This window comes from Rattus norvegicus, chromosome 19 (assembly GCF_021556685.1).
Source record: "Rattus norvegicus strain SHRSP/BbbUtx chromosome 19, alternate assembly SHRSP_T2T, whole genome shotgun sequence".
NCBI lineage: Eukaryota > Metazoa > Chordata > Mammalia > Rodentia > Muridae > Rattus > Rattus norvegicus.
In genome coordinates this window covers 52,947,242-52,973,221 of record NC_141552.1, presented here as the reverse complement: position 1 = coordinate 52,973,221, position 25,980 = coordinate 52,947,242, and the positions used below count along the sequence as shown (strand labels likewise).

The following is a 25,980-nucleotide window of genomic DNA, read 5'->3' as shown; positions in this document are numbered from 1 at the left end:
TTACTCCCCTTTTCTTACACTTATTTGTGTTTAGTTTCATTTAACTGACTTAAAAATAGCTTTTTATATAAAAAAAAAGTGAAGAAACAAATCAATTTAAAAGTAGTTGACATATTCACAAAGCTACTGATAAATTCTTACCACCATAAAATCGAATCATACAGCTGAGATCAGGGTTCGTAGCCTCCTCCTGTATGCGCACGGGATCTTCAAACCCCAGCCTGGATAAGTAGTCGTAAACAATCTGGAGAGGCCGTTCAGTGGGCTCCAGTCTCCTGCTTACACAATTCAAAACAAAATACATGGTAAGTTTAAATAAAAAGTGCTTATTTTTCTCAACTCTAGATTCCTTCCTCATCTTTTATTCCCAGATCAAATAAAACTCTGTGTGTGTGTGTGTGCGTGTGTGTGTGTGTGTGTGTGTGTGTGCGTGTGTGTGTGTGTGTGTGTGTGTGTGTGTGTGCGCGCGCGCGCGCATGTCTATGGGCATATGCATGCTCTAGCAGGAGTGCTGTCACATGACATGAGTGTGAAGGTGCACGGCAGGCAATAGATGATGTCAGGTGTCTTATCTCACTGACTTGCCTCAGAGAGAGACTGGCTGGTCAGCCAGTTCTGTGGATCCTCCTGCCTCCACCTTCCAATGCTGGGGCCATAGGCACAGGCAGACATACTCAGTTTACCATGGGGTAGTGGGATTGGGAACCCAGGTATTCAAGCTTGTAGAGTAAGTACTCTTGCCCAGACCTGTTTTAATATCCCACAACTAATCTAAGCCAGTAGTTTTCATGAGTCTTAGGGCTCCTTTCGACACTGTGAGCACCACAAGAAGCGTCTGTTTACAGACACTCTATTCGCTGATCTAAATGAATTAGAAATTAAAATTAAGAATTTCCAAAGACTGATTTATCTTAGAACAATTACACCCACTGTATAGTAACATAAATTACTTAAAATGTTTTCAACATTAAAGTTTACTTTAAAAAGTGACACTCATTGTTCTTCATTTTTGTGAATTTGTTTTTTCAGTGTTTGTTTTTTTGAGCAAGGGTCTCTCATGTAAGCTAGGCTGGCCTAGAACTCAGTATGCAGCTGAGGAAGACTTTAAACTCCTGATTCTTCTGCCTTTACCTCCAAGTGCTACTAGGATTATAGGTGTATGGCACCATGCCCAGTCTTTTTTCTTTCTTTCTTTTTTTTTTTTTTTTCTTTTCTTTTTTCCGGAGCTGGGGACCGAACCCAGGGCCTTGCGCTTGCTAGGCAAGCGCTCTACCACTGAGCTAAGTGCCCCCAACCCCTTTTTTTTATTTCTTAACAGACAGTTTAACAGCACCAGCTGAAACGCCTGTCTCCTCCTCTAGTCCCTGGTGAGGCAGTCTGCTGTGTAGGATCTGGAAAACATTCCTACACCCTTACAAGGGACTGCAACGGGAAAGGAAAATAAATATATCTTGCAGAGTGTTTTAACCTCACACACCACACCGCTTGAACGACTCTCAGAAGCAACGCTAGTTGTGCCTCGGAAATCCCTGAGCTATCTCAGGCAGGAGGATTAGAAAGTCCTGGGGTCGGGAGAAAACTCTCAGAGGGCTCCTGGGGTCCTCTGAATATTTCTGATCTAAATTTAAAGACAGAAATAACAAAAACAAAAATGTGTAATATAAGTTTATACTTCATCCATAACTAATTTCAAACAAGCTACACACACACACACACACACACACACACACACACACACACACACACACACACGTGTATACATGTAGCCTGTGTTTGCTACTCTGCTCCAGGTACCATGTGTCTCCTCGGGCTTTACAAAGATATTTTCAAAAACCTAGGAATGAACACCACTGTAACCCTTCCCCCTAAAAAATGTTTTCACTACAAAGCCTAGACTAAAAGCAAGGTGATTCTGCATTTTAAATCAGATTTAAGATACTCTGAAAATATAAAAAGTTGTGGAGTTTACGGGTTCAGCAGTCTCAATAGCAGACAGGTCCTCGGCTAATTCCTTTTATCAAAAAGCAAACAGTAATAAATGTCTAGCTAGAGACTCAGTTCTACCATTTATCATCTGCCTGCCCTGGTTATTTAACCTTCCTGTATTAAATTCCTTACCAGTATAAAGAGAATGAAAATTGAATCCATGGAGCTGCTACTAAGACTCCCTGCTTCCTTACAAGAACTATAGAGCATGTGAAAGTGCTTAGCCAACTCTTACATGTGATGTGTCCCCTAACATACTGGCAACTGTAATTCAAAAACAATTTAGGACTGAGGTCAGTAATGTGGTTCAATAGGTAAGGACAAGGTATCTGCCACCAAACCTGATCACCTGCCGGGACTCACAGGGTAAAAGAACCAGCTCCCACAAGTGTCCTCTGATCCCTACACCCCCCACACTAGCATACATGTGCCCAACACACGCACACGCACACACGCACACGCACACACGCACACACACACGCACACACACACACGCACACGCGCACACACACACACACACACACACACAAAACTGATTAATATATTAAATTAGAATAAGAACAAAGCATCCCCTCAACGTAAAACAACCAATGAACAGGCACTACCTCAAAGCCCATGTACCTTCAAAAGGTCTTAAAGAACATTTGGGGGGCTGGGGATTTAGCTCAGTGGTAGAGCGCTTACCTAGGAAGCGCAAGGCTCTGGGTTCGGTCCCCAGCTCCGAAAAAAAGAACCAAAAAAAAAAAAAAAAAAAAAAAAAAAGAACATTTGGGAATTACTTAATTAAAAAAAATATGAAAGCCAGTATGGTGGTTTGAAATGAAAATGGCCCCCACAGGCTCTTAGGGAGTGGCACTAATGGGAGGTGTGGCCTTCTTTGAGTAGGTATGGTCTTGCTGGAGGAAGTGCATCACTGGGAATAAGCCTTAGGGTTTCATAAGCTCAAGCCAGGCCCAGTGGCTCACCCGCACTTCCTGTTAGCTGCCGATCCAGATCCAGAACTGTGAGGTGTATCTCCAGCACCACGTCTGCCTGCAGGCCACCGCACTCCCCACCCGCCATGATGACGATGGACTAGCCTCTGAACTGTGAGCCAGCCTACATTAAATGTTCTCTTATAAAAGTTGCTATGGTCATGGTATCTCTTTACAGAAATAGAAACCCTGACTCAGACAGCAAGATATAGTGTGTACACCTTTAGTCCCAGCTCTTGGGAGGCAGAGACAAGGAGATCTCTGTGAGTTCAAGGCTAACCTGTCTACATAGAGAGTTCCAAGACAGCCAAAACTACAGAGTAACACTTTGATTCAAAAAAATAAAATAAAACTAATACAACAACAAATGAAGAAGAAATATAAGACACTTCTCTGTAAAGACACAATAAAGGTTAGTCTATATTCGAGTAACTACAGAACACTGAAGCAACAGGATTTAAGGGAAGAGTATAGTGAAAACAGCAATCAGTACAAAAGCTGCAAACAAACACCTGCATCGAAATAAGAACCAAACAGAAGATCGCACACTGCTGTACAAAGCACACCAAAAATAAACCAACACCTGGCTTGCCTTCCTCCTTCTCTGCTTAGTCTTTTGTTGTGCTTGCTGTTATAACCCATGCTGGCATAGAACTCCTGACAATTGTGCCTTAGCCTCCAAAGTAGTATAATTCTAAATATGTCCTACCTTGGTGTCTTAGTTAGGGTTTTACTGCTGTGAACAAACACCATGACCAAGGCAGCTCTTATAAGAACAACATTTAATTGGGGCTGGCTTACAGGTTCAGAGGTTCAGTCCAGCATCATCGAGGTGGGAACATGGCAGTATCCAGGCAGGCATGGTACAGGGAAAGCTGAGAGCTCTACATCTTCATCTGAAGGCTGCTAGTGGAATACTGGCTTCCAGGCAGCTAGGATGAGGGTCTTAAAGCCCACGCCCACAATGACACTCCTACTCCAACAAGGCCACACCTTCTAGTAGTGCCACTCTTTGGGCCAAGCATAAACAAACCATCACACATGTCCAGCTCAATATATCTTCTGGTTTCCAGTTGTTGCTGCCGCTGCTGCTACTACTACTAAAAAGGGGGCCAGCGGAGAACATATAGCACATAAAGACACAGAAGTATTAAACATTTTATCATTACTTACTTACACAGTACAGTTTTCTGAGAAAAGGCCCAGCTATGTAGCGCTGGTTGCCCTGGTACTCACACTATGTAGTCCAGATTCACCTCAGTCTTGCAGTGGTCCTGCTGTCTACATCTCCCAACAGCTGGGATTTTCAGTACAGGCTACTGTGACAGACCAGGGAATGTGCACTATGGTACAAAAAAGTTTGAACACGCACAGCACACATAATAGAGAAATGAATTCTAGAAAGTGTTTAAGGAGAACTTATAACAACCCATCAAAAGGATCAGATGTGCTCTACACTGCCCCTCTGAATGAGACCAGGCACAGGAGGAATTCACATCGGTAGATCTGAGATGGAGATCTAAATGATATGGAGACTCTTATTACACCAAGAAGCTCAAAAGTGAGAACATCACTTATCGGAGGAATAAGAGGCACCTGTAGAAGTCAGCTTGGGCTATATGACCAGAATCATTCTTTTACAACTTAAATTGAAGTATCTAAGCTAAACCATCCTCCAAATAAATGTAAATCCCATCTTAACTACACTCCCTTCAGGATTTAGAGTTCAGTGTATTTCAATACCAAAATTTCATAGGATGACCTCATAGTCATAATTAACTCGTTTCATTGGGGGGGGGGGGGCTTGTGTTTTTTCGGAAGTCTGAGGACAACTTTCAGGAAGCATCTGGCTGTCTCCTTTCACCACTGGATCCAGGACTCAAATACAGGTTGGCAAGCTTGTGGGCAAGCACCTTTACCACTGAGCTTACATCCTAACTCTCATGTATTTTGCATGATCAAATTACCAGGCCTTTTAAAGGCTATGCACACTTGGGAAACCCTCTTTATATATTATTCCTGGTTGCATGAAAAAATTAAGAAAACCTCCACATCTGCTCTAAAGATTTATTTATTATATATAAGTACACTGTTGCTGTCTTCAGACACCAGAAGAAGGCATCAGATCCCATTACAGATGGTTGTGAGCCACCATGTGGTTGCTGGGAATTGAACTCAGGACCTCTGGAAGAGCAGCCAGTGCTCTTAACCCCTGAGCCATCTCTCCAGCCCCATGCTCGTTCTTATTAATGTAACGTAAATTAGTAAATAAGGAAATCTCAGGAAGTACAAGATCAAGTATAGTGAAAGATTAATTCAATTTATTCACTAAATTCATTTGCTTTAAAGAGCAGAGAACATGGGGGAAGGAAAGGAGGTGATATGTTTACAGCTCAATTTTTTGATCCAAAATTTTAAAAGTTTAACAGACTGGTAACTAGCTATTTGTTTCAAAAAACAAAAAGACAGTGAAAGGACCCATGCTGTGAATTTCAATATGCATACATTTGAAGGTCCCACACATCAGCTAGCAAGACAGGCGACAATGTCCTGACAGTAGATTATGTGCCCTGGCCAACGGTGTTGTGCATTTAGTCTCTAAGCAGTGCTCTAATTAAAACTTCAGTAAGCACATCTTCCACGAGTTCCTTCAGGCGTTACACATGTGGCTCAATGGCAGAGCACTTGCTTAGCAGGAGAGAAGCCTTGGGTTCAACCCCAGCACCACTCCCTCCCCCTCCCAAAATGACTTCTACCGAGACTGCTGCAATCTATAATCCCATCTACGATCCTAGCACAAGTTTGATAATCCAGGTAAAGGCAAGAGCCTCATGGGTTCCAAGCGAGCCTGGAATATACACACAGTGAGAACCTGTTTCAAAAACAGCAAACAAATACACAGCCTTGTTATCAGTGGGAAGCAAAAGCACACACTGTGAAAAGCCCTGTAAGACCTAACACAAACACTAAAGGCCCTGATAAAGCACAGCACTGCACTGCTCTCTACACTGAATTCAGATTACCATTCAATTCCAGTCTCCTTTGACAATACAATCCGCAAATATCAGTTGGTAATACAGAGAATAATTCCAACAGCAGTAAGAATAACTTTTACCACATGCTGTGCTGAAGGTATCTCTGGTATTACACAAAGTATTACAGAGCAATGCCTATTTCAGAAATACGAAAACTGACGTTCAGAGTAACATAACCAGAACACAGTAATAGTCCATTTGAACTTGTGTCTGTTCCATTACAAAACCAATCTACTTCTTTCTTAGGAAAAACCATATTGTTTTATTTTGCTAACATAATTTATGCAGAAAACAGCTCAAAGCACTTCATATATCATTCATTCCATAGCCCCTAGAAGGTTGTCTTAAATGCCTGTATCTTATTACATTTACTATACCACCCCTTGAAAGATACACTATTTTTTAATGCACCACAGCAGTATGACAGAATACAGCTGGCCTTGGTCCTTGGTCACTAGGAGGTAAACACCAAGGACAGTCTTTGTTATTCACAGGCCTCTTAGGTTATTTATGCTGAGAAAGAGACTCAGGATAGAACTCTGTCACCAAAACAAGTGACCACGTGATTAAAGTCTTGGAATTCTAGGCCAACCTGCCCTGGGCTGGTGAATCAAAGGGGCTGGCTTGGCCCAAGGAGTAGCACTGTTGGGAGGTGTGGCCTTGGAGTAGGTGTGTCACTGTGGGAGTGGGCTTTAATACCCTTGTCATAGCTGTCTGGGAGCCAGTATTCTGCTAGCAGCCTTCAGATGAAGATGTAGAACTCTCAGCTCCTCCTGCACCATGCCTGCCTGGATGCTGCCATGTTCCCACTTTGATGATAATGGACTGACCCTCTGAACCTGTAAGCCAGCCCCAATTAAATGTTGTCCTTCTAAGACTTGCCTTGGTCATGGTGTCTGCTCACAGCAGTAAGACCCTAACTGAGACACTATGGACATGGACTTTTATCCTAAGCACCAATAAAGGCTCTGTGTAAGCGCAGGAAAGCTTCCTGCTTGGTGAAACACGGAGATGGAGATTCGCCCAGACCTCACCCTGCTTCTCTTCCAGTGCAGCTCTGACTCGCATCCTTTATACCCAAACCCTAATTCTGCCTACAAGACTTCCTCCCTTCTGCCAAGTCTTCCAGGAAACTGTGAACTGAGCAGCTCTTGGGGACTTCCAACTTGTATCTAGTTATCCAGACATGCAGATGGTCTAGGCACCCTTTTTCTTTTGTACCTTTCATTTATTCTTTTACAATTTCATACATGTATAGATGTATCTTAATCCTGTATGCCTTCACCACCCTTTTTGTTTTTTCTTTTAATTTTTATTACATTTATTTAGTTTGTGTCTGGGCATGGGGTATGGAGCACTGCACACACACAGTACACATAAGGAAGTCAGAGGACAACTTTCAGGAGTCCATTTTCTCCTTCCACCATGTGGGTCTTGGGAATCAGATGGTGATATCCACCAAGCCATCTCCCCAGCTCTTTCTTCTTTTATTAAATATAATTTAAAATCTGAACCAAAATATATACTGATATTTTACTATGTGATTTTTTTACTAACTTTTTTTTAATTGTAAAACTGGACAATGTGTTTAAATGTGAGTAAATTTAAGGGATTTCACATATTGCGACTCTCCCATTACCCACCTAACAGGGACCAAGCCCTTAATTTCTCAAGTCATCATTAACCCTGGCACATTAAGAACACTGCTGTGAATGAGACGGTGTCAGAACAAACATTACAAGAGAAAAATCACTGCCAATTAAACTATCACCTGCCATTGACGGTAAAATGCATACTGATTTTACAAGTTATCAAAATACAAAAGTTTAAAAATAAGTTATTTGTATTGATTTTACAATATATAACACAGTGCATATTCATGTGTACTATGTAGCACATTCATGTATAGCATGTATGTGACTATATGTTCACATGAATGCATGTATACTGTGGCCAGAGGACGACCTTGGGTACTGTTTCTCCGGTGCCACCCACTGTTTCACCGAGACAGTGTAAGCAGCGAGACTCGCAGGTAGTCTAGCCTAGCACAGCTGGTCAGCGATCCTAGGGCTCCACAGACGCAGCACTCAGAATCCAGGGGCTCTAACTCAGGTCTGCACGCTTGTTCCTCACCTGGCTACTATTTCCAGTACAGGACACTGAGCTCTCTCCAGTCTAACACATAATCTCTTTTAAAGTCTTAAAAGAGTACTAAAGCCAGGTGCGGTGGCGCATGCTTGTAAGCTCAGTATGCGGGAGGTAAGGGCAGGAGGCAGTTAAAGACGGGTGATATTCCTGGGCAAGGTCATTCTTGGCTACATAGCAAGTTCAAGGACAGGCTGGGCTACATGAGGCATGATCTCAAAAACAGAGTGCTGAAATGAGAAGAAAACACAAATCTCCTTGCCTTCTTTCAGTAACAATCTGGTATAGATCCAGAAACAAGAAACTTCATTCTACTTCAAAACACGGTAAAAAGGGATGAAAATTTAGCTCACTGGAGAACTTAATCTACAAATCCTTAAGTTTGACCCTCAGCACTGCACTGAGCAGAGAAAGGAAATGAATGGTACGGACACATGCGTGTCTATAGGTGTGTATCCATCTATATAAAACAATTGTGATGACTTGTAAGAAGTCACGCAACAGTGACAGACAGATGAGAATTCAGGAGTCCAAACCCCTCCAGTATAGTTATCTTCTGCTATAAACAGCCTATCATCTCTCAGAGTTTCCCTTAAAAGATGGCTATTAAACACTTGACATCTTAGTCATTTTGGTCACTAAGAACAAAAGCAAATATATGACAGCGAGTCAAAGGTCAATCTGTTTTTATTATGTATGATCTGATTACAACTTTTCAGCCTGAAGAGAATGATGACAATAAGCTTCACTGATGAGTCATCTGCTACTTAAACAGCTCAACAGAAAAGGACAAGGACAAGCTGCTAAGGTAAAGAATAGACTGAGATGGAAATACTTTTTCCCAAAAGCAACTTTGCCATCAATCAACAACAGGAACAGGGTCCAACCAATTGTCTGGGCCTCTTCCACGTTTGTAAAACAAAAGGAAATAAGTGGTCTCAGTGACTCCCAGTGCGGAGTTCCTGGCTTTGGAGGCAGGATGATTTGCTGTGCCACAAATCTGAGATTCTAAGCTTTTCTTTCTCTTGCCTCAAAGCTGAATAACATCCCAGCAGTTGAACACAACCAGGAATCCCTGCCCCAACACACAATGGATTTGAGGGTGCTGCTGGGCTGTGCACACTTGTTTACTTCCCTAGTAGATGATCTCCCAAAGGTTCCTACAAGTGCTACAATTCCATAAGTTTGTGACCTTTCTAGTATAACAGAGTCACAAGCTGTATTACTCATTGTTCTTTTGCTGTGCAGAGACACTATGACCAAGGAAACTCTTAAAAAAGCATTTAGTTGGGAGCTGGCTTATAATTTCAGAAGTTTAGTCCATTATCATGGTGGGTCACAAGGTCGCATGCAGGCAGGTATAGAACAGTAGCTGAGAGCTACAGTCTGATCCTTAAACAGACTCTGGGCTTGGCAAGTGCTTTTGTAACTTCAAAGCCCCCTCCCAAGACACACCTCCCAATCCTTCTAATCCTTTCAAATAGGGTCACTCTCTGGTGACTAAGCATCCAAACACATGAGCTGGTGGGGCCATTCTTATTCAAACCACCTCATAAACCCCTGATTGGAAAAAGAAAATAGTAAGAGAAAGAAATTAATGAATGAATAGAATTTAAAAGGAAAGAAAAAAAGGAATAATTTAGAGAAATTAGATTTAATTTAGAAGAATTAAAATAATTTAGATCCCCAGGACCTAGCCAGGATTACATGCAGTGGTTTAGCTGGCACAGTACTCTGTTCAAGAGCTGAATGATCTAAGGCTGGGAAAACAGCTCAATGACTGAGCACATGCTCACCACACACATGGCCCTGGGTGAGGTGGGATGTATGAAGACTTGTTAGGTGGTACCAGACAACATACTAAGCGCTTTACTACACTGATACTTAAAGTGCCATGAATCACATAGAAGCTACTATCTCAAAAGTCAGGTATTGTGATGAATGTCTGTAATCCCAGCACTCAGAAGACAAGGTAGAAGCAGGAGGACTGCTGTGAGTTCAAAGCCACAATGAGCTACACAGAAAATACCTGGCCAAGCAGGGCTACATAGCAAAACCCTATCTGACAAAAGCCAACCAATGAGACAAATCAGAAATATGATCTCAGGCTATTGTAATCTTCTGATTCAGAATCTGCATTTATTTATTTATTTATTTATTTATTTATTTATTTATTTATTTATTTAAAATTTTCAAGACAGGTTTCTCTTTGTAGCTTTGGCTAGCCTGGAACTCAATCTGAAGACCAGGCTAGCCTCCAACTCATAGGAATCCACCTGCCTCTGCCTCCCAAGTGCTAGGATTAAAGGTGTGTATTACCACCACAACCAGAATCTATACCTTAAGAAGGTTCCTAGGTGGACAGTTTAATAAGTGTTACTTACTAGTAGTAACTCGTTACTTTTCATATCAGATACAGTGGATTTAATCCTTATGATAAACAATGAAAATACTTTCCATTCCCCAAATCCATAAGGCACATAACATTATGAACTTGCATGGTAAGTTGTCAGGGACAGGATTTGGACCATACTTTTTCATTCTATAATCCAACCTAAGTATATTAGGTCTCAATTATTTTTTCAATTTTGGAGATAAGGTCTCAGGTAGTCTAGGCTGGCCTCAAACATCAAATGTAGCTGAGAGATGATCAGGAACTCTTATCTTCCTGTCTCCACCTCCCAAGTACTGGGATGACAGGTATATATCAACACACCTAGCTTTGCTCTCAAAAAGAAAAAAAAGTTTTCTATCTAGTGTGTATATATACACATACACACACTATGGTGTACACATTCACTATGTGAATCCCAGGGATCCAACCTGTCCTACTTGACAACAAGTGCCTTTACATGCTGAATCATCACACAATATTTAAACAACTTATAGTATACTTATAAGATAGAATAATCTGTTACTACTAAAACTGGTATCTAAAGTCAAATTTTTAATACCAATAAAGTTAAGATGATCTTATGTTAAGAGAATTATAAGGATATAAAATGAATATATATGAGCTCAAATATATAATCATTAAAAGGTGTATGTATACTTGTGAAATCTCTAGTGAAAAAAGTTACCAATATAGGTTGTGAGGATAGGTCTGGTATTAGAACGCCAGAGCTTACGCTCTTTCTAGCTGATTACTCTTAGGTCAGGATATTCCCTCTTAAATATCACTTACTATGCCTATACAGTGCAAACCATTTACCTCACAGGATTCTCTGGATTTAATGAGGTAATCTATATAAGATACATAGTGAACATGCTTTCGTTTTCCAACACTTCTTCCATAAGCACACAGAACACTTCAGCAGTCAGCAGGGAAGTTTTTCAGAAACCACAGGGCTCAGCAGTTACTAACTCCCTCACAGAGGGCTCCTCTGAAGAATGACCTACTCCTGTCAGATAAAGAAAACTAAACAGAGCTATTAACACCTGAGTAAGACCTTATGGGTCTGGAAGCAGGTGTGAGGAGGCAGTGAGACTGAGTAAGAGCTGCTTTGCCCACCCCGCCCCTCTGAGATCTTTACTCAGAAGGAAGTCCTTGAATGTGAATCAGTCCCATCAATTGCCCAGCATTATCTGCCTGACCTTGGGCCGGGCACTGGACCCTCTCACACCATCAATCCTCCTCACATAAAAGGAAAGAGACAACCTCAAAGTCCTTGTAAAGAAGCAAAGAGAAAAAAAAAAATGGGTACTGTGCTAAAGGACTGACTTGCAAATAAGCTCGAGGAGTTAGTCAGGACCAGGCACAGCCTCTGTCTCCGCCTCAGATGTGTAAGGTCTTCCTCCAGTAATGGAAACACACCCATTATATCCATCCAAAGTTCAACACTGTTTTCAATATTTTCTAATAAATTATATCTTTAAAGAGCTACTCTACTATTAATTATCAAAGGTACAGGGCTAGCAAGAGGTGAATTTTCCACTTTAACTACAGTTTACATTCTCACGTTAATAAACTATATCACATTTGAATTCTTAACCAATTACACAACTAGTGGGAGTGTTTCTTCATATTCCTGGCATCTTCTAATGCAAACACTGATAAATAAATAAGACATCTGCTTAAACAAGTGAACACCATCAATCACTACAGCTATAATCTAGGTCAAGGCTTTCCACCTGATAAAATTAGATCAGATTCGTATTAAGATTTAGAAGAGCCTAAGGATCACCCCCTCTGATCCTTTTGTTATACAAAAGGATTTAGGAAATGTAGTTAACTTGGGAACAGGGAAAACATTCAAATGCTAATCTACTTTTTCAGGATTTCATCCAGATCCTAAAAAGAATCACAGTAAACCTCAGTTCACACTTTTAAAGAGGCATCAGTTTGGGCTCAGCTAAAGGTGTTACTATTATTACCACACTTCTGAGGTGTAAGAAGCTACTTCATGTACACACTTCAATAAGGCTGGATCCACAGCTTGAACTTCTGTTTCTATTTACTACTGAAAAGGACAGAAACATACACTGAAACATTTAAAGAACGAATTCTTTTAACATTGAAATAGAGTTCAGATGCACAGTACAAAATTATTACAAGACTGTGGTGGTTTGAACGAAACTGATCCCCATGGGCTCACAAGGAGTGGCACTACTAGGAGGTGTGGTCTTGTTGGAAGATGTGTCACTACCCCAACAAGCCAGGCCAAGTGGCTCACTCATTCTTCCTGCTGCCTGCCCATCCAGATGTAGAAATCTCAGCTCCCTCTCTAGCACCATGTCTGCCTGTGTGCTGCCACGCTTCCTGCCAAGACAATATTGGACTGAACCCCTAGATTAGAAGTCAGTCCCAATTACCATGTTGTGGTCCTTTACAAGAGTTGCTGTGATCATGGCATTTCTTCAAAGCAATAGAAACCCTAATAAGACAGAAGTTGGTACCAGGAGAACTGGGTTATTACTGTGATATGCTGGACCATGTTTTTGTTTGGAGAAATGTAGACTTTGGATTTCCAGATTTAAAAAGATGGTGAATACTTTCAGTGAGGCTTTCTGGGCCATCCTAGTAAATACGTACATGCAAACAGTGGTGCAGTGGATGATTTGAACTACAGGAGCCCAACTCAAGATGTGTCAGAGCAAGAAAATTCCAGTGTGTGGCCTAAAGACTATTCTCATGATATTTTGGCAAAGAATGTGACTGCTTTTTGCTTTTGTCTGAAAAATCTGCTTCAGACTAAATTAAAGAGTTTTGGATTGATTATACTGACAGAGAAATCTCAAAACAGCCTAGTACTGACTCTGTCTGGTGGTTATTGGTGTTCACTCTTATGCAGATCTATAATGAAAAGGTGCAAGCTAAGCAAGGAAAAACCAAAAATGTACAGTTTGAGGGGAGAGGGGAACCCCAGAAAATGGAACAGAGGTAAGTTCTGTGTTCAAGGCAATAAAGAGATAAAAGAAAAGCCAAGTGGAATAAAGGAGAGCTGATGTCAGGACGAGCTCCCACCCAGCTACACTTCCAGCTCCTGAGAAGGAATTAAAGGAAAGTAAAAGGGAGTTAAAGAAAAGCTTAGGTCAGGCACTGTGGTGCACATATATAATCCCAGCATGCAGAAGGCAGAGGCTGGCAGATCTCTAAATTCAAGGCCAGTCTGGGCTATAGATGAGTTACAGGACAGCCAAGCTTAAGCAGTGAAGGACACAGAAAGCTGGTGAAGATGTAATTGAATGAGGGAGCCATGTTCCAGCCCCAGCGAGCAGCAGAATGTGCAGCTTTAGCCACGTGGTTCTCCATTTAGAGTCAAGGACAGGAGTTTGGGGATTTAGCTCAGTAGTAGAGCGCTTGCCTAGCAAGCGCAAGGCCCTGGGTTCGGTCCTCAGCTCCGGAAAAAAAAAAAAGACAAAATAAAAAATAGAATCAAGGACAGAAGAAAGGGGTTATGGAATCTCCCTCAACAACTAAGGAAAGCAGCTCGACCCAGGCATGTGTGCAGGCTGTGCCTGCATGAAGGCCTAGAGAGGCTACAGTGTAAAGCTATGAAGGCAAAGCCTGGATTGTCTTGGAGACGACAAAATGTTGGCGATGCCAGAGCCATGGGATACCTGCCCAGGAGAGCTGCTAACAGGGAGTAGAACCAGCCCAAGAGAAAGAAGTTTGTTGCAGCCAATAGAGCTGAAAGGAGTGAAGATCTAAAGGGCACTTTGACATCAGACATGGAGATGAAGTTTGGAGTTTGCCCAGCTGAATTTTGGTCTGGCTTTGGTCCAGTATTTCCTCATTATGTTCTCTTTCCCCCTTTTGGGATATAGTAATTCATGAATATCCTGTGTTATTACATGCTGGAAGTGTGTGATCTGCTTTTTCATTGATTTTCATTGATTTTATAGGGGATCATAGTTAAGAGACTGTATGAGTCTCAGAAGAGACTTTGAACTTTGGACTTTTAAACAATGCTGATACAGTGATAGACTACAGGGACTTCTGAAGTTGGACTATGATATGGAGCCAGGAAATGGAATGTGGTAGTTTGAATGAAAATGGTCCCCACAGTTCCACGGGGAGTGGCACTACCAAGAAGTATGGTCTTGTTGGAAGAAGTGTGTCATTGGAGGGGGGGCTTTGAAGTCTTAGAATCTCTAGCCAGGTCCAGTGGCTCATTCATTCTTCCAGCTGCCTGTCCATCCAGATGTAGAAATCTCAGCTCCCTCTCTAGCACCATGTCTGCCTGTGTGCTGCCATGCTTCCTGCCATGACAATAATGGACTGAACCTCTGAACCTGTAACCCAGCCCCAACTAAATGTCTTCCTTTGTAAGAGTTGCAGAGTCATGGTGTTTCTTCACAGCAGTGGAAACCCTAAGACAAAGACTGTTTGTCTTTATATTTATATAAAACATTTAAGATACAAATTATGTTAAGCCTGTGCAAATATGCTCCACTTCACTCATTAAGAGAAGTAAATATTAAAACAATAGAATAGCAAAACTCCTAGCTAAGCCTGGTATGGGGATACACACCTGTGATCCCAAGCATTTGGGAGGAAATGGCAGAACGATCAGGAGTTCAAGGCTAACCTCAGCTATATGAGATGCTGTCTCAAAAGGGACACAGAACCTTATTCAACTTCCAGGAGGATTGGAAAAATGATCGCCTTTGGAAGCTGAGTTCATGAGTCTCTCATTAACTGCCAACAAAGTCTAGAAGCATAGCTCAGTATACAGTGCTTGTCTAATATGGTTGAGGCCTTGGTTTTAAATCCAGAAACTTAAGTAAATAAATGAGCAAACAAACAACTGTTATCTTTTATAAGCAGGTTCAGCTCATGCAAGAGTATGTATGTACAGTTACATATAAAACTTAATACTAACATTTTAGAGAAAGTAAAGAAGAAATGGCTATATTTTATATTTTATTTCCAGTATTTTAATTAAAAAATAAGGATTTATTTTCATATACGGATGTTTTGTCTACATGTATGTCTGCACTGTGTGTGTGCATGCCTGATGCTCACAGAGGCCAGAAGAGGGTGCTGAGTCCCCCGAGACTAGAGTTACAGATATTTGAGAATCACCATATAGGTACTAGGAACTGAACCTAGGTCCTCTGAAAAGGCAGCTAAGTGTTCTTAGCTGCTGAACCATCTGTCTAGCCCCGTATTTTTATAATTTAGATGGGAATATAACCTCTGTGAAGGAGTTGAAAATATCTATCAAAATGATAAATGGTCACATCCCTTTGCCCAAGGATAACTGCACTTCTAGGGGCTTACGCTCCAGAGAAAGGCCTCTGTGTGAGAGAGCAGATACAGAGGAATTCAGCTGGGGCACAGTTCGCTGCTCTAACAACTGGTAGCAGGATAATATGCATAATGAGAGATTAGGGAAATTAGCTAAAATTATGGTTTCCCTTTAAAGTGGAATAGTCATGAAGATATTAAGTAAATGATATTTATATAAATATGGATATGGAGATATCTCTTAGAGATAGCAAGTCAACAATGTGTTGTATACAACATCACTGCTTTTAAGAGGTGGATATGGAGGTATGAGCATGTACATGCTTAAGAAATATAACAGCTACTGTCTTCATGAAAAGGTGTGGCTGGCTCCAAAATGGTGGACAGAGAAGGACCTACCTCTCACTCTACCCTTTTCTATACTTCACTTCTGTTCTACTTACAATTTCCCAAAAGGTAACCTTTTACATCGTTAAATTTGTATATAGGATCTTCAACGTATTCCAAATAGAAGAACTATCAAATTTTCCTTCATTATAGTTTTAGACTGAGAATCATAAAGTAAAAGACTGGAAAATGCTCAGTCAGTAAAGTACCCACCATGGAAGCAGGCAGGCCTAAGTTGGGACCCCAGCACCCACACATAGGCCAGGTGTGATGTCTGACGCCTACCTGAAACACTAGACTGGAGGCAGAGACTGATCAGTCTAACAGTTGGTGAGCTCCCGGCTCAAAAAACAGGCTGGAGAGATAGCTTAGCAGTTAGGAGCACTTGTTGCTGGTCCAGAGTTAGGTTCCCACCACACAAGTCAGACAGTTCACATGCACAAACCCACATGTGCTCATACACACACATACACACACCTAAACATAGTTAAAAATAAACATTTAAGAAGCAACAGAGGGGGGTTGGGGATTTAGCTCAGTGGTAGAGCGCTTGCCTAGGAAGCGCAAGGCCCTGGGTTCGGTCCCCAGCTCCGAAAAAAAGAACAAAAAAAAAAAAAAAAAAGAAAGAAGCAACAGAGGGGGTTGGAAAGATAGCTCAGCGGTTAAGACACTGGCTGCTCTTCCAGAGGTCCTGAGCGTAAATCCCAGCAACCACATGGTGGCTCACAGCCATCTGTAATGAGATCCGATGCCCTCTTCTGGTGTGTCTGAAGACAGCTATTGTGTACTTATATATAATAGATAAATAAACAAATATTAAAAAAAAAAAGCAACAAAGGAAGACATTTGACATCAACCTCTGACATACAGGCACATACATAAATATGTGGACACATTACATACAAAACAATAATTTTTAAAAACATTAATAATTCCAAGGACAAATCTTTTTCAAGCCCGTTGACTCTTATATCACCATCAGTTACAGAATGTGATTATAATCCTCAAGCCCACTTCCACTCAGACAGACGTCACAGTGATCGCAGTGGAAGCGGAGTTAGGACTCTGACCTCAGCCCAGTGTAGTAGTGCATGCCTAGCACTGAAGAGACTGAAGCAGAACTGTGAGTTTGAGACCACACTAATGCATGGGAGCCACTCCTGACTCAAAACAAAATTACACATCAGCAAGAAGAAAACCTCCAGACCTCACCTGACCAGATCTCCATGAAGCTGTAGATAGAGACTTTCTCTTCCCTCTCCAGCACATATTTCTGACGCTGGTGTCTCCACTGTGCAAAGGACAAGATGTAAATCAGAGGAGGAGGAGGAGGAGGAGGAGGAGGAGGAGGAGGTGGTGGTTGTAGTGGCAGTGGTCGTGTCCGCTCCATAAAGGTAAACACAGCCTCTCTTCACATCTTCTCTTAGCCAGTCTCTTTCTCGAGAGCCAAACCTACTTCTTCTATTCAAACAATTTCTGCTCCCATTGTGTTTCATATTCCTCTAAAAAATTCCAAGAGAAAGAAATCATTAACAAGAACATTTGTCTGAAATACATGTGCTCAGTCCTTACTCAAAACTGCCCAAGCATCCTCTCAGTGGTGGCTGATCTTGGTTGTCAACTCCACAATATCTGGACTCAACTAGGCCCACAATGCAGCATTCCAGTGAGGAGGGGAGCTTCTAAAACAGATTACTAAAGCAGGAACGCTCAGCCTACACCTGGGCCACACCCACTGGCAGCTCCTGCGAAAGGATTTGAAGAAGGAAACTTTGCTATTGCCTGCCTGCCCTCACTTTGCTGGCAAGTTCGTGTGACTGGTATCAAATCCACCTTCCTCAAGATTCCCACACAGACTGAGAACCAGCAGTTCCTCAGAAACCTTCCCAGCACTGGATTCGGACTGCTGAGACATCTAGTCCCATGGGCTCAACAACACCAGCCTTTTGCTGTGAGACAGTTATTGTTGAACTAACTATCTGCACTATGTCGTGGAAGTCCCTTTAATACCAGTTGTCTCCAGCTCTGCTCCTTTCAAGAACCCTACAATAATGTCCTTTAGGCCTCCACCTACCATCACATTTGAGCCCATCTTGTTTTCAGAAAAGTGCTAACAAAATATGGATATACTACCTGCCTTGGGCAAATTCTCAACATTCTGACTTACTAGTTCAGATCTGTTATGGGCTGAATTGGAACTACCCCAGGACAAACTTTCAAAGGCTTGTTCAGGCTACCGTAAGGACACACACCATTATTCCCACAATTCAGAGGGAAATGCTGGCAGATCTGAGTTCAAGGCCTGCCTGGTCTGCAAACTTCCAGGCAAACCAGCACCACATAGTGAGACCATGTCTCAAACACACACACACACACACACACACACACACACACACACACACACACACACACACAGTGCTTACTCCTTAGCTGATGTGCTATTTAGGGAAGTTGAGGAACCTTTAGGAGGTAGGGACTAAGCTGGCAGAGGTCTTTGAACACTCCAGGTCAGCCCTGTCTTCTAAGGTGCTTTCTAGTTCCTGATTCAACACCCAGTGGACACAGACTCTGCCTTTCCCATCCGATGCCTTCACCTCTAAAATCATGAGCCAAAATAAACCTCTTTCCACTTAAGTTGCTTCTCTCAGCTACCCAATCCTAGCAACGCAAGCATAACTCACACATCATTATTCTAAAGACTAGAAAACAATAGTTAATCGTATATGTGTATATGCCAACAGATGTACATGTTATAGTATAACAAAGAAAAGAGAACAAAAGAATATAAGGAGTGAATGCCGCTAATGGATACAAGTTTATATATATATAAAGTGAAATATTTTTCTAGTTCTAATTCTGTCATAGATTGGGGGGGGGGGTCTTGGTGGTGGATAAGTGCATAAAATAAATACTGAAAGTGTCAAATTTAATGTGAAGTTTCAAGTGTCTTGTATGCCAATTCTAACTATATATAAGTTCATTAAGTTAGTCTTTGGGTCTGGTTAATGTTCGTGTCTGATGTTTTTATTTCCAAAGGGTTTTTAATAGTAAAAAAAATAAAAATAATTACTTATTCACATTTTAAATAGAATCTGATACATATAAACTAAGCCTTTCACACAAAGAAATCACTTAAAAACAACCTCTCCTCTTTAATCTGGTAATACAGACTGTTTCCTTAGACCTCACAGTGCAAACAAACACAGAGAGCACTAGGCAAAATCTTATAATACAGTATCTGTCCTATTCCTGGCATGCTTCAAAATAATTACTGCTGGCATTTTATAGCCACAGTACGTGAAATTCACATACAGACTATGAAGTCAAGATACCTTAAAGAAAAGAGCCAACATAAAATGTTCGGCCTGGCAAGGTGAGGCACACCCATAATTCAGCAGCAGTCAGGCTGAAGAGAAAGGAGAGTATGTAGAGTGTGAGGACAGCCTTAGCCTGAGTGAGTGAGCTCCACATTTCCCCTGACTTCCCGCTGCCTCCGCCATGTTGCAGTCCTTTCTAACTATCTGTGTCCCTCAGCACAGGAACCATTCCAGTACTCTGTGGCGGGCGTGTCTAAAACAGCTTCTCCAACTTATCCACATGTTTGCTCCAAAGCCCTACACAAATGCAGGTTTCACTCTAGAGCCTTCCACAGCTCCCTCCATGCCTAGCATCAATGATCCTGCTCTCAAGAGAACACCTTCACCTTGAATAGACTTTACTACACACGCCTGGCCATAAACATAATCCTCACGCCCTTCACCAGAGACCCTGGAGAGTGTTTTTAATGTAGAATGTCACAGACACAGATGCAAAGCCCAGGTGACACCACGGGAATTGACACCCAATATGCATTTCATCTTCACTAATTAGCTATGACAAGGAACTTAATAACCTTAAGAAGCAAGCCTCAATTTTTGTAAAACACCAAGAATTTTTACCTACAAAATCAAAATAAATAAAAACGCTTTCACTAGTATTCCTCATTAGAAAACAGAAATACATATAAAGAAAATATTAATTTGACAGAGAGCAGATACTTCAGAACAACTATAAACCAAGTCAGGCATAGAGACTCATGCCTGTAATCACAGATGCTGAAGACCAGAGTCAGAGGCAAGAGGATCAAGTTCAAGACCAACGTGAGCCACATCAAAATTAGGAAACAGTAAAAGCAAGGGTAAGTGGGCAGGAAGTCCCACATGTGGTGAGTTTAAAACACGATGAATGCCCTTGCTTTTTAAATTTAGAATACACAGGTAAGTTGGCTTTGGAAAAACAGTCCTGTGGATTGAACACAGCCTTGACATGCCAGATAAGCACTCTACAGTGGAATGACACTTTCAGTCCTAAACTGATCTTTCTGCAGCTCCTCAAGTTCTTAGAATTATTCAAAATCATACAAATATAGCCCTGACACAGGTGGGAATGAGGCCTCTTTTCCCACCAAATGCACTTTTCCTCCAAACTCAATCTCAGCTTAATCTCAGAATCAATAAAAGGTTTCAGGTGCTCACCTCAAACACAAGAGCCATCATGTTTGTACCACTAAGAAACGGTAAGGGCTGAGCCAGCAGCTCATTTTGAATAATCCTTATTTTCTAATCTCTGAGAGACTAACAGTCCCTCTGATAGCGAATGCTGTTTCTGTGTGGCAGAGTAACATTTACACAAAGAAGTTCTGCATCCACACTAAAGGAGAAAGGAAGAATGAGCAGACACAATCTGCACAGCACCAAGACCAACGCACACATCTGTGCTCTCACAACTCAAGAGGCTGAGGCAGGAAGACCTACAAAGTGAAATCCTGCTGCAAAAAAGAACAACAAAAATGTAATAAATTAGCAGGTCAAATAATGACCTAGAAGTATTATAAATTTTATCCCAAAAACTGTTTGTTTGAAATGGGGGCTTATGTACCCCGTGTTGGCCTCAAAATCACTCTGTGGGTGAGGCCAACCTGGACTCTTTAGCTGCTGATTCCCTCTCCTCAGAGCAGGGATTACAGTTGGCGCCACCACACCCCGCATCTTGTAACTGTGCACATGTATTCCTCTAAGACTATACATTTCATAAAGAACTTATCAAGACACATGCATTTGTTGGTCATCTCGAGATCTGTCTATATGTAACTCTAGACTCCACTCTTTGATGTAAAACTGCGGAGGAGTTAGAGAACCCATAGATCTGGTTCACCTGCACTTCACCAATAGCCATTTAAAGGCCTTGAAAACAAGCAAAGCCAAGCCAAGCCGTGCATACAGCAATGATAACGAAGATAGACTGCTGGGCTCTTATTAGTCACTGCTAAATTACCTAGGGCTTCCTTCTCAGGCGTGTCCTGCTCTGCTGCCTAACTCATGAGGAGCTACCGGAAGGAACTTCTTACAGTCAGTGCTGCAGTGACACTGTCCTCTGGGCAGCCTTTGACTTCTAAGAGTCAGCGAGCTTTGGGCTGTTCATTGAGGACAGTTTGATTTCTCCTTTACTTTTATAAAAGCTGTTACCACAAACTTATCCAAAAGGGGATTCAATTACAACCACACACCACATCAAACACACCATTTAAAGGTGAGGACTGGAGAGATGGTTCAGCAGTTAAAGCCTCTGTTACTCTTGCAGAGAAGCTAGGGTCAGTGCTCAGCACCCTCACAGTAGCTCATAACCATCCACAAAACAGGAGACCTAAAGCCCTCTTCTGACTTCCACGGGCTCCGGCATGCGTGTGGTGCACATACATACATGCAAGCAAAACACTCATTCCATAAGATAATATAAATCTAAAAAAAAAAGGTTTTTTAAAAAATATTCTGTCTACAAAGCCAGACATTTTAAAGTAGACCACGAGCTGAGTAGCCGCCACTTGCATTTACTACTTTTAATTCTAAGAATAAAGATAATACATGAGGATTATGATCAGCTCGAAGGTAGTAAACCATAAACACTAATTCTAAGTCCCATGCTCTGGCCTGGCCAATCCATCAGAATGTAGAATGCTTTAAGGTTGACGTTTCTGGCTTTAAACAGTATCACATTTTGAAGTGTTTTTAAGGGACCAGATAAAAATGTTTTGGAATTGGTTGTTTTAGAACTCATATAGCATTCAGGAAGCAAAGGCAGGAGGGGCAAGTTCTAGATCAACAAGGAATATATAGCAAGTTCCAGACCAGCCAGGGCTACATAGTAGGAAAATATCTAACAAAAACAAAACAAAACAAAAAAGTGAGGACTGCGAGGATAGCTCAGTCAGTAAAGTGCTTGCTTGGCATGCAAGTACAGGGATCTGAGTTCAATTCCCTACACATGAGTAAAATCAGGATGTGGCAACAAATACAGGTAACCCCAGCATTGGAAGATGGAGACCTACAGGCTTACTAGAGAACCAGTCTCGTGGAGTTGGTTCAGTAAGAACGCCTGTCTCGGGGTTGGGGATTTAGCTCAGTGGTAGAGCGCTTGCCTAGCAATCGCAAGGCCCTGGGTTCGGTCCTCAGCTCCAGGGAAGGAAGAAAAAAAAAAAAAAAAAAAAAGAACGCCTGTCTCAAACGATAAGGTAAAGAGCAAAAGACGGTCTGACCTCCACCCCTGGTCTACATACACACACACACACACACACACACACACACACACACACACACACACGCAGGCACTCACGCACTCACGTATGCACAAGCACACGCACGCACACACACACAACATGCAACACACACACAACATGCACATAAAAGCAATTTCAAAACATTTATTTTGATAAAAATATAAAACTATTCTTAAAGAAAAAACAAATAATATTCACAGTGTAGATTCCCTATAACTTCCTGTCATCCATCTCCTGATTGATTAAACTAAACCATAACCTCAAAATCATAGGAAACATCTGAAAACCTTTTGAGCTTGAGTCAGTAACTTGAGAAAGTTCTAGAACTCTGACATACACTCTATGTTGCTCAGGCTAGCCTTCGCCCCTGAGGCTTAAGTATGATCTCATGTCAGCCTTCGTAATAGCTGAGGCCACAGGTATGAGTCCAGAGCCTTGGTTTAGGAGTGTATTTAGAATAAGGTGTTCCAGTGTCCTATGGTCCTTGATGAAGTCTGGATAAATTATGTTGGCTCAGTTATGTCAGGCTTTTTATGAAGACCTTCTTATGAAAAGTTGAGAATAATGTTCATGATTTGGGTGTAAGTATAAAGGAATAAAAAGTCTGTTTCTTTGTTTTGTTTTACAAGACAGGGTTTCCCTCTGTATCCCTGGCTATCCTGGAACTCTGTAGACTAGGCTGTCCTGGAACTCAGGGATCTGCCTGCCTCTGCTTCCCAAGTCCTAAGACTAAAGACATGCACCACCTTTTATAACTTTTTTTGATGCTTAGGCTGAGGAATAAAACCAGAGAATTTGGACACTGGAAGCTGACCGCCGAGCTACACTCCTAACCCAGAGCCATACCCCTAGGCTAGAGAAGTCTTTACAAACATCCCCAGAGAAACACATGTAGGCAAACATGACATTCTTCAAGGTTCAGAGCATCTTCTGCTCACCTCTGTACTCTTTATAGGCTACCCCTGAGAGAGGGAACCACTCAGTAACTCCAGAGAACCTCCTGCTAGTAGAACACAGAGACCTGTTTCCATGACCATTCTGCTTATTCACGAGGACCTGTCAACCACTGCAGGAAACAGAAAGGCCTTCCAGAAAGGCTTTCATGGCAAGAGCTCAGAACTGACCAAGAATCAAGACTGACCAACCACTGGAGACTTTCGAATAATCCCAACACGGGAACTTAGGGAGCTAGGGAAAGGCAGTCTTCAATAAAGATTTTCATTCATACAATTTGCCACTCCAACATGACCCAAAAACGTTAAAATAAAAGGTTTTTGAAAATTTGCTCATCTCTTGCATACCAAAAGACATTTGATATCAAAACTACTTCCTCATAAGTGAGGCCTACAGAACTTTTGTTTTTATTGAATCCACTCACAATTTACAGTTTGCTATTGGCTCTGAATGATTACACTTCGATTTATGCTAGAGTAAATTCCAATGTGGGTAACAGTTATGAAGTAATCTAAAATTAACTATGCACTAAAACTGGGAGGTGCTAGAAAATAATATTTAAGTCTTGGTTTCATGAATTCACTGAGTGCAACAAATCCACTTTCCTGCCGTTCCCCATTTTTGTGCTACTCTACTAATAATCTTAATAAAAGGAAATATCACTCAACCACAATCTCATTTAATCACTAATCACTTAATGTTTGCTTTTAACATTAAGCATCTTCGATGTCTGGCATACTGTTTTTGAAACACAATGAATCTCAATTTTCTCTCTCTTCCTCTTTGGCAAGTTTAGATCCTGCTCCTCTAGTGCTCCAGAGGAATTCCATTCCACTATTCCACTTCGTTTATATACTGAACCTACGGACAAATGTCTCTGCACTATTTCAGAGGTTAGTAGAGAACTCCACCCAGTTAGCCACCCTTTAACCATCTCTGGTGACCTCGCCTCACCTTCTGCATTCTTCCTGCATAGAAACTTCTTGTCATCACTCACCTTCAAGGCTTCACTCCCCTTCCCCCTGCATCTGTTTTCCTATCCTCCTATTCCCCCATTCTACCAAAAAGCCCCGCTTAAGCTGCCTGTTGCATAACGGCTCCCCCACTGCCTTCTCCCCGGATTGTCAGCCAAGCAGGAGTGCCCCTTCGGGCTCTGCTCCTCCCCGCCCCCCAACCCCTGCAACACGCCCAGCGGGTTCTCAGGCAGCAGATCCTCGGGGGCTGTCCCCAAGCGGGAAGCTCCGGGTGTCGCGTCTTGGAGCTGAGAGCCGGTTCGGAACTCGGTAGCCAGTCCCGAGGGCAGCGTGGCCGCTCTCGCCGGCGCAGCCCGCGCACACCGCAGCGCCTGGCCAATCGCCGCCGCCATCCTCCGGCTGGGGTGATGTCTTCAGGTGTCCGCCGAACCCTGCGTACTCGCCGCCTGACTCCCGCCAGGCGCGGCCCGCCCTTGGAGCCCCTCGGAACCGGTCCCAGGGCCCCGGGCTAGGCCCAGCGAAACGACGGCGGTCCGGGGGATGTGGGGAGGAAGGAGGGTGGGGGCAGCGGCTGCCTGAAGGCGTGGGCCTGCCGGGCGGCGGTCAGGGATGGACAGCGCCGCGGACCCAGGCGGCCGAGGCCCGGGCGGGGGCGCGGCACGGAGGCCCACAGCAGGCCCGTGGCGGCTCGGCCAAGTGCAAGCGGCCCAGGGACGCAGGGCGGGGGTCGCCCGCTGCCTCGGGCAGCTAGGCGAAGGCGGCCACGGCCCTCTTGCTTCCTCCCTCTCCCTGCCGACTCACCTTTAGGACCCGAATACCTCCGGGCCGGCGAGGCGCCGCCGCTTCAGGTGGCTCCGGGGGCTCCAGCGAGCCCGCGGGCACGGGCTCCACCTCCCCCATTGGCGGCCAAGGCTTTACAGAGACGCCCGGCCGGCGCGACAGCGAGAGCCTCGGAGGCGCGCGCGAGCAGCGGGAGGCCTCGCCCCTCCGCCTAGACCCCGCCCCTAACTAAGACGCTCTGCCTCCTTCAGCCCCGCCCCTGGCCCCTCTGGACCTGCGTAGTCGCGGGCCTGGCTAGAGGCCGGAGCAGAATTGTGGGAGGCTGGCGCCACTGCAGGTTGAGCCTCCGTTGCCCTGAGCTCAGAGGACTAGAGCAATTTGGTTCTTTTTGAGTCCTCCAAGGAGCGGCCAGAGGAAGAGACAGGTAAGGCCTGCACCTGTAAGATAGACAAGATACAAC

General features: G+C 42.9%; 1 protein-coding gene across 1 annotated transcript in view; it reads right to left on the bottom strand.

The window, feature by feature from the left end:
• Phlpp2 (PH domain and leucine rich repeat protein phosphatase 2) overlaps nt 1-25,711 on the bottom strand; it is a 66,663-nt gene extending 40,952 nt beyond the window's left edge. Inside the window, 3 exon segments of the mRNA NM_001109131.2 lie at nt 142-275; nt 17,433-17,722; nt 25,542-25,711. Coding sequence (NP_001102601.2) covers nt 142-275; nt 17,433-17,722; nt 25,542-25,640 — 523 coding nt within the window. The 5' untranslated portion in view covers nt 25,641-25,711.
• Nucleotides 25,712-25,980: the final 269 nt, after the last annotated feature.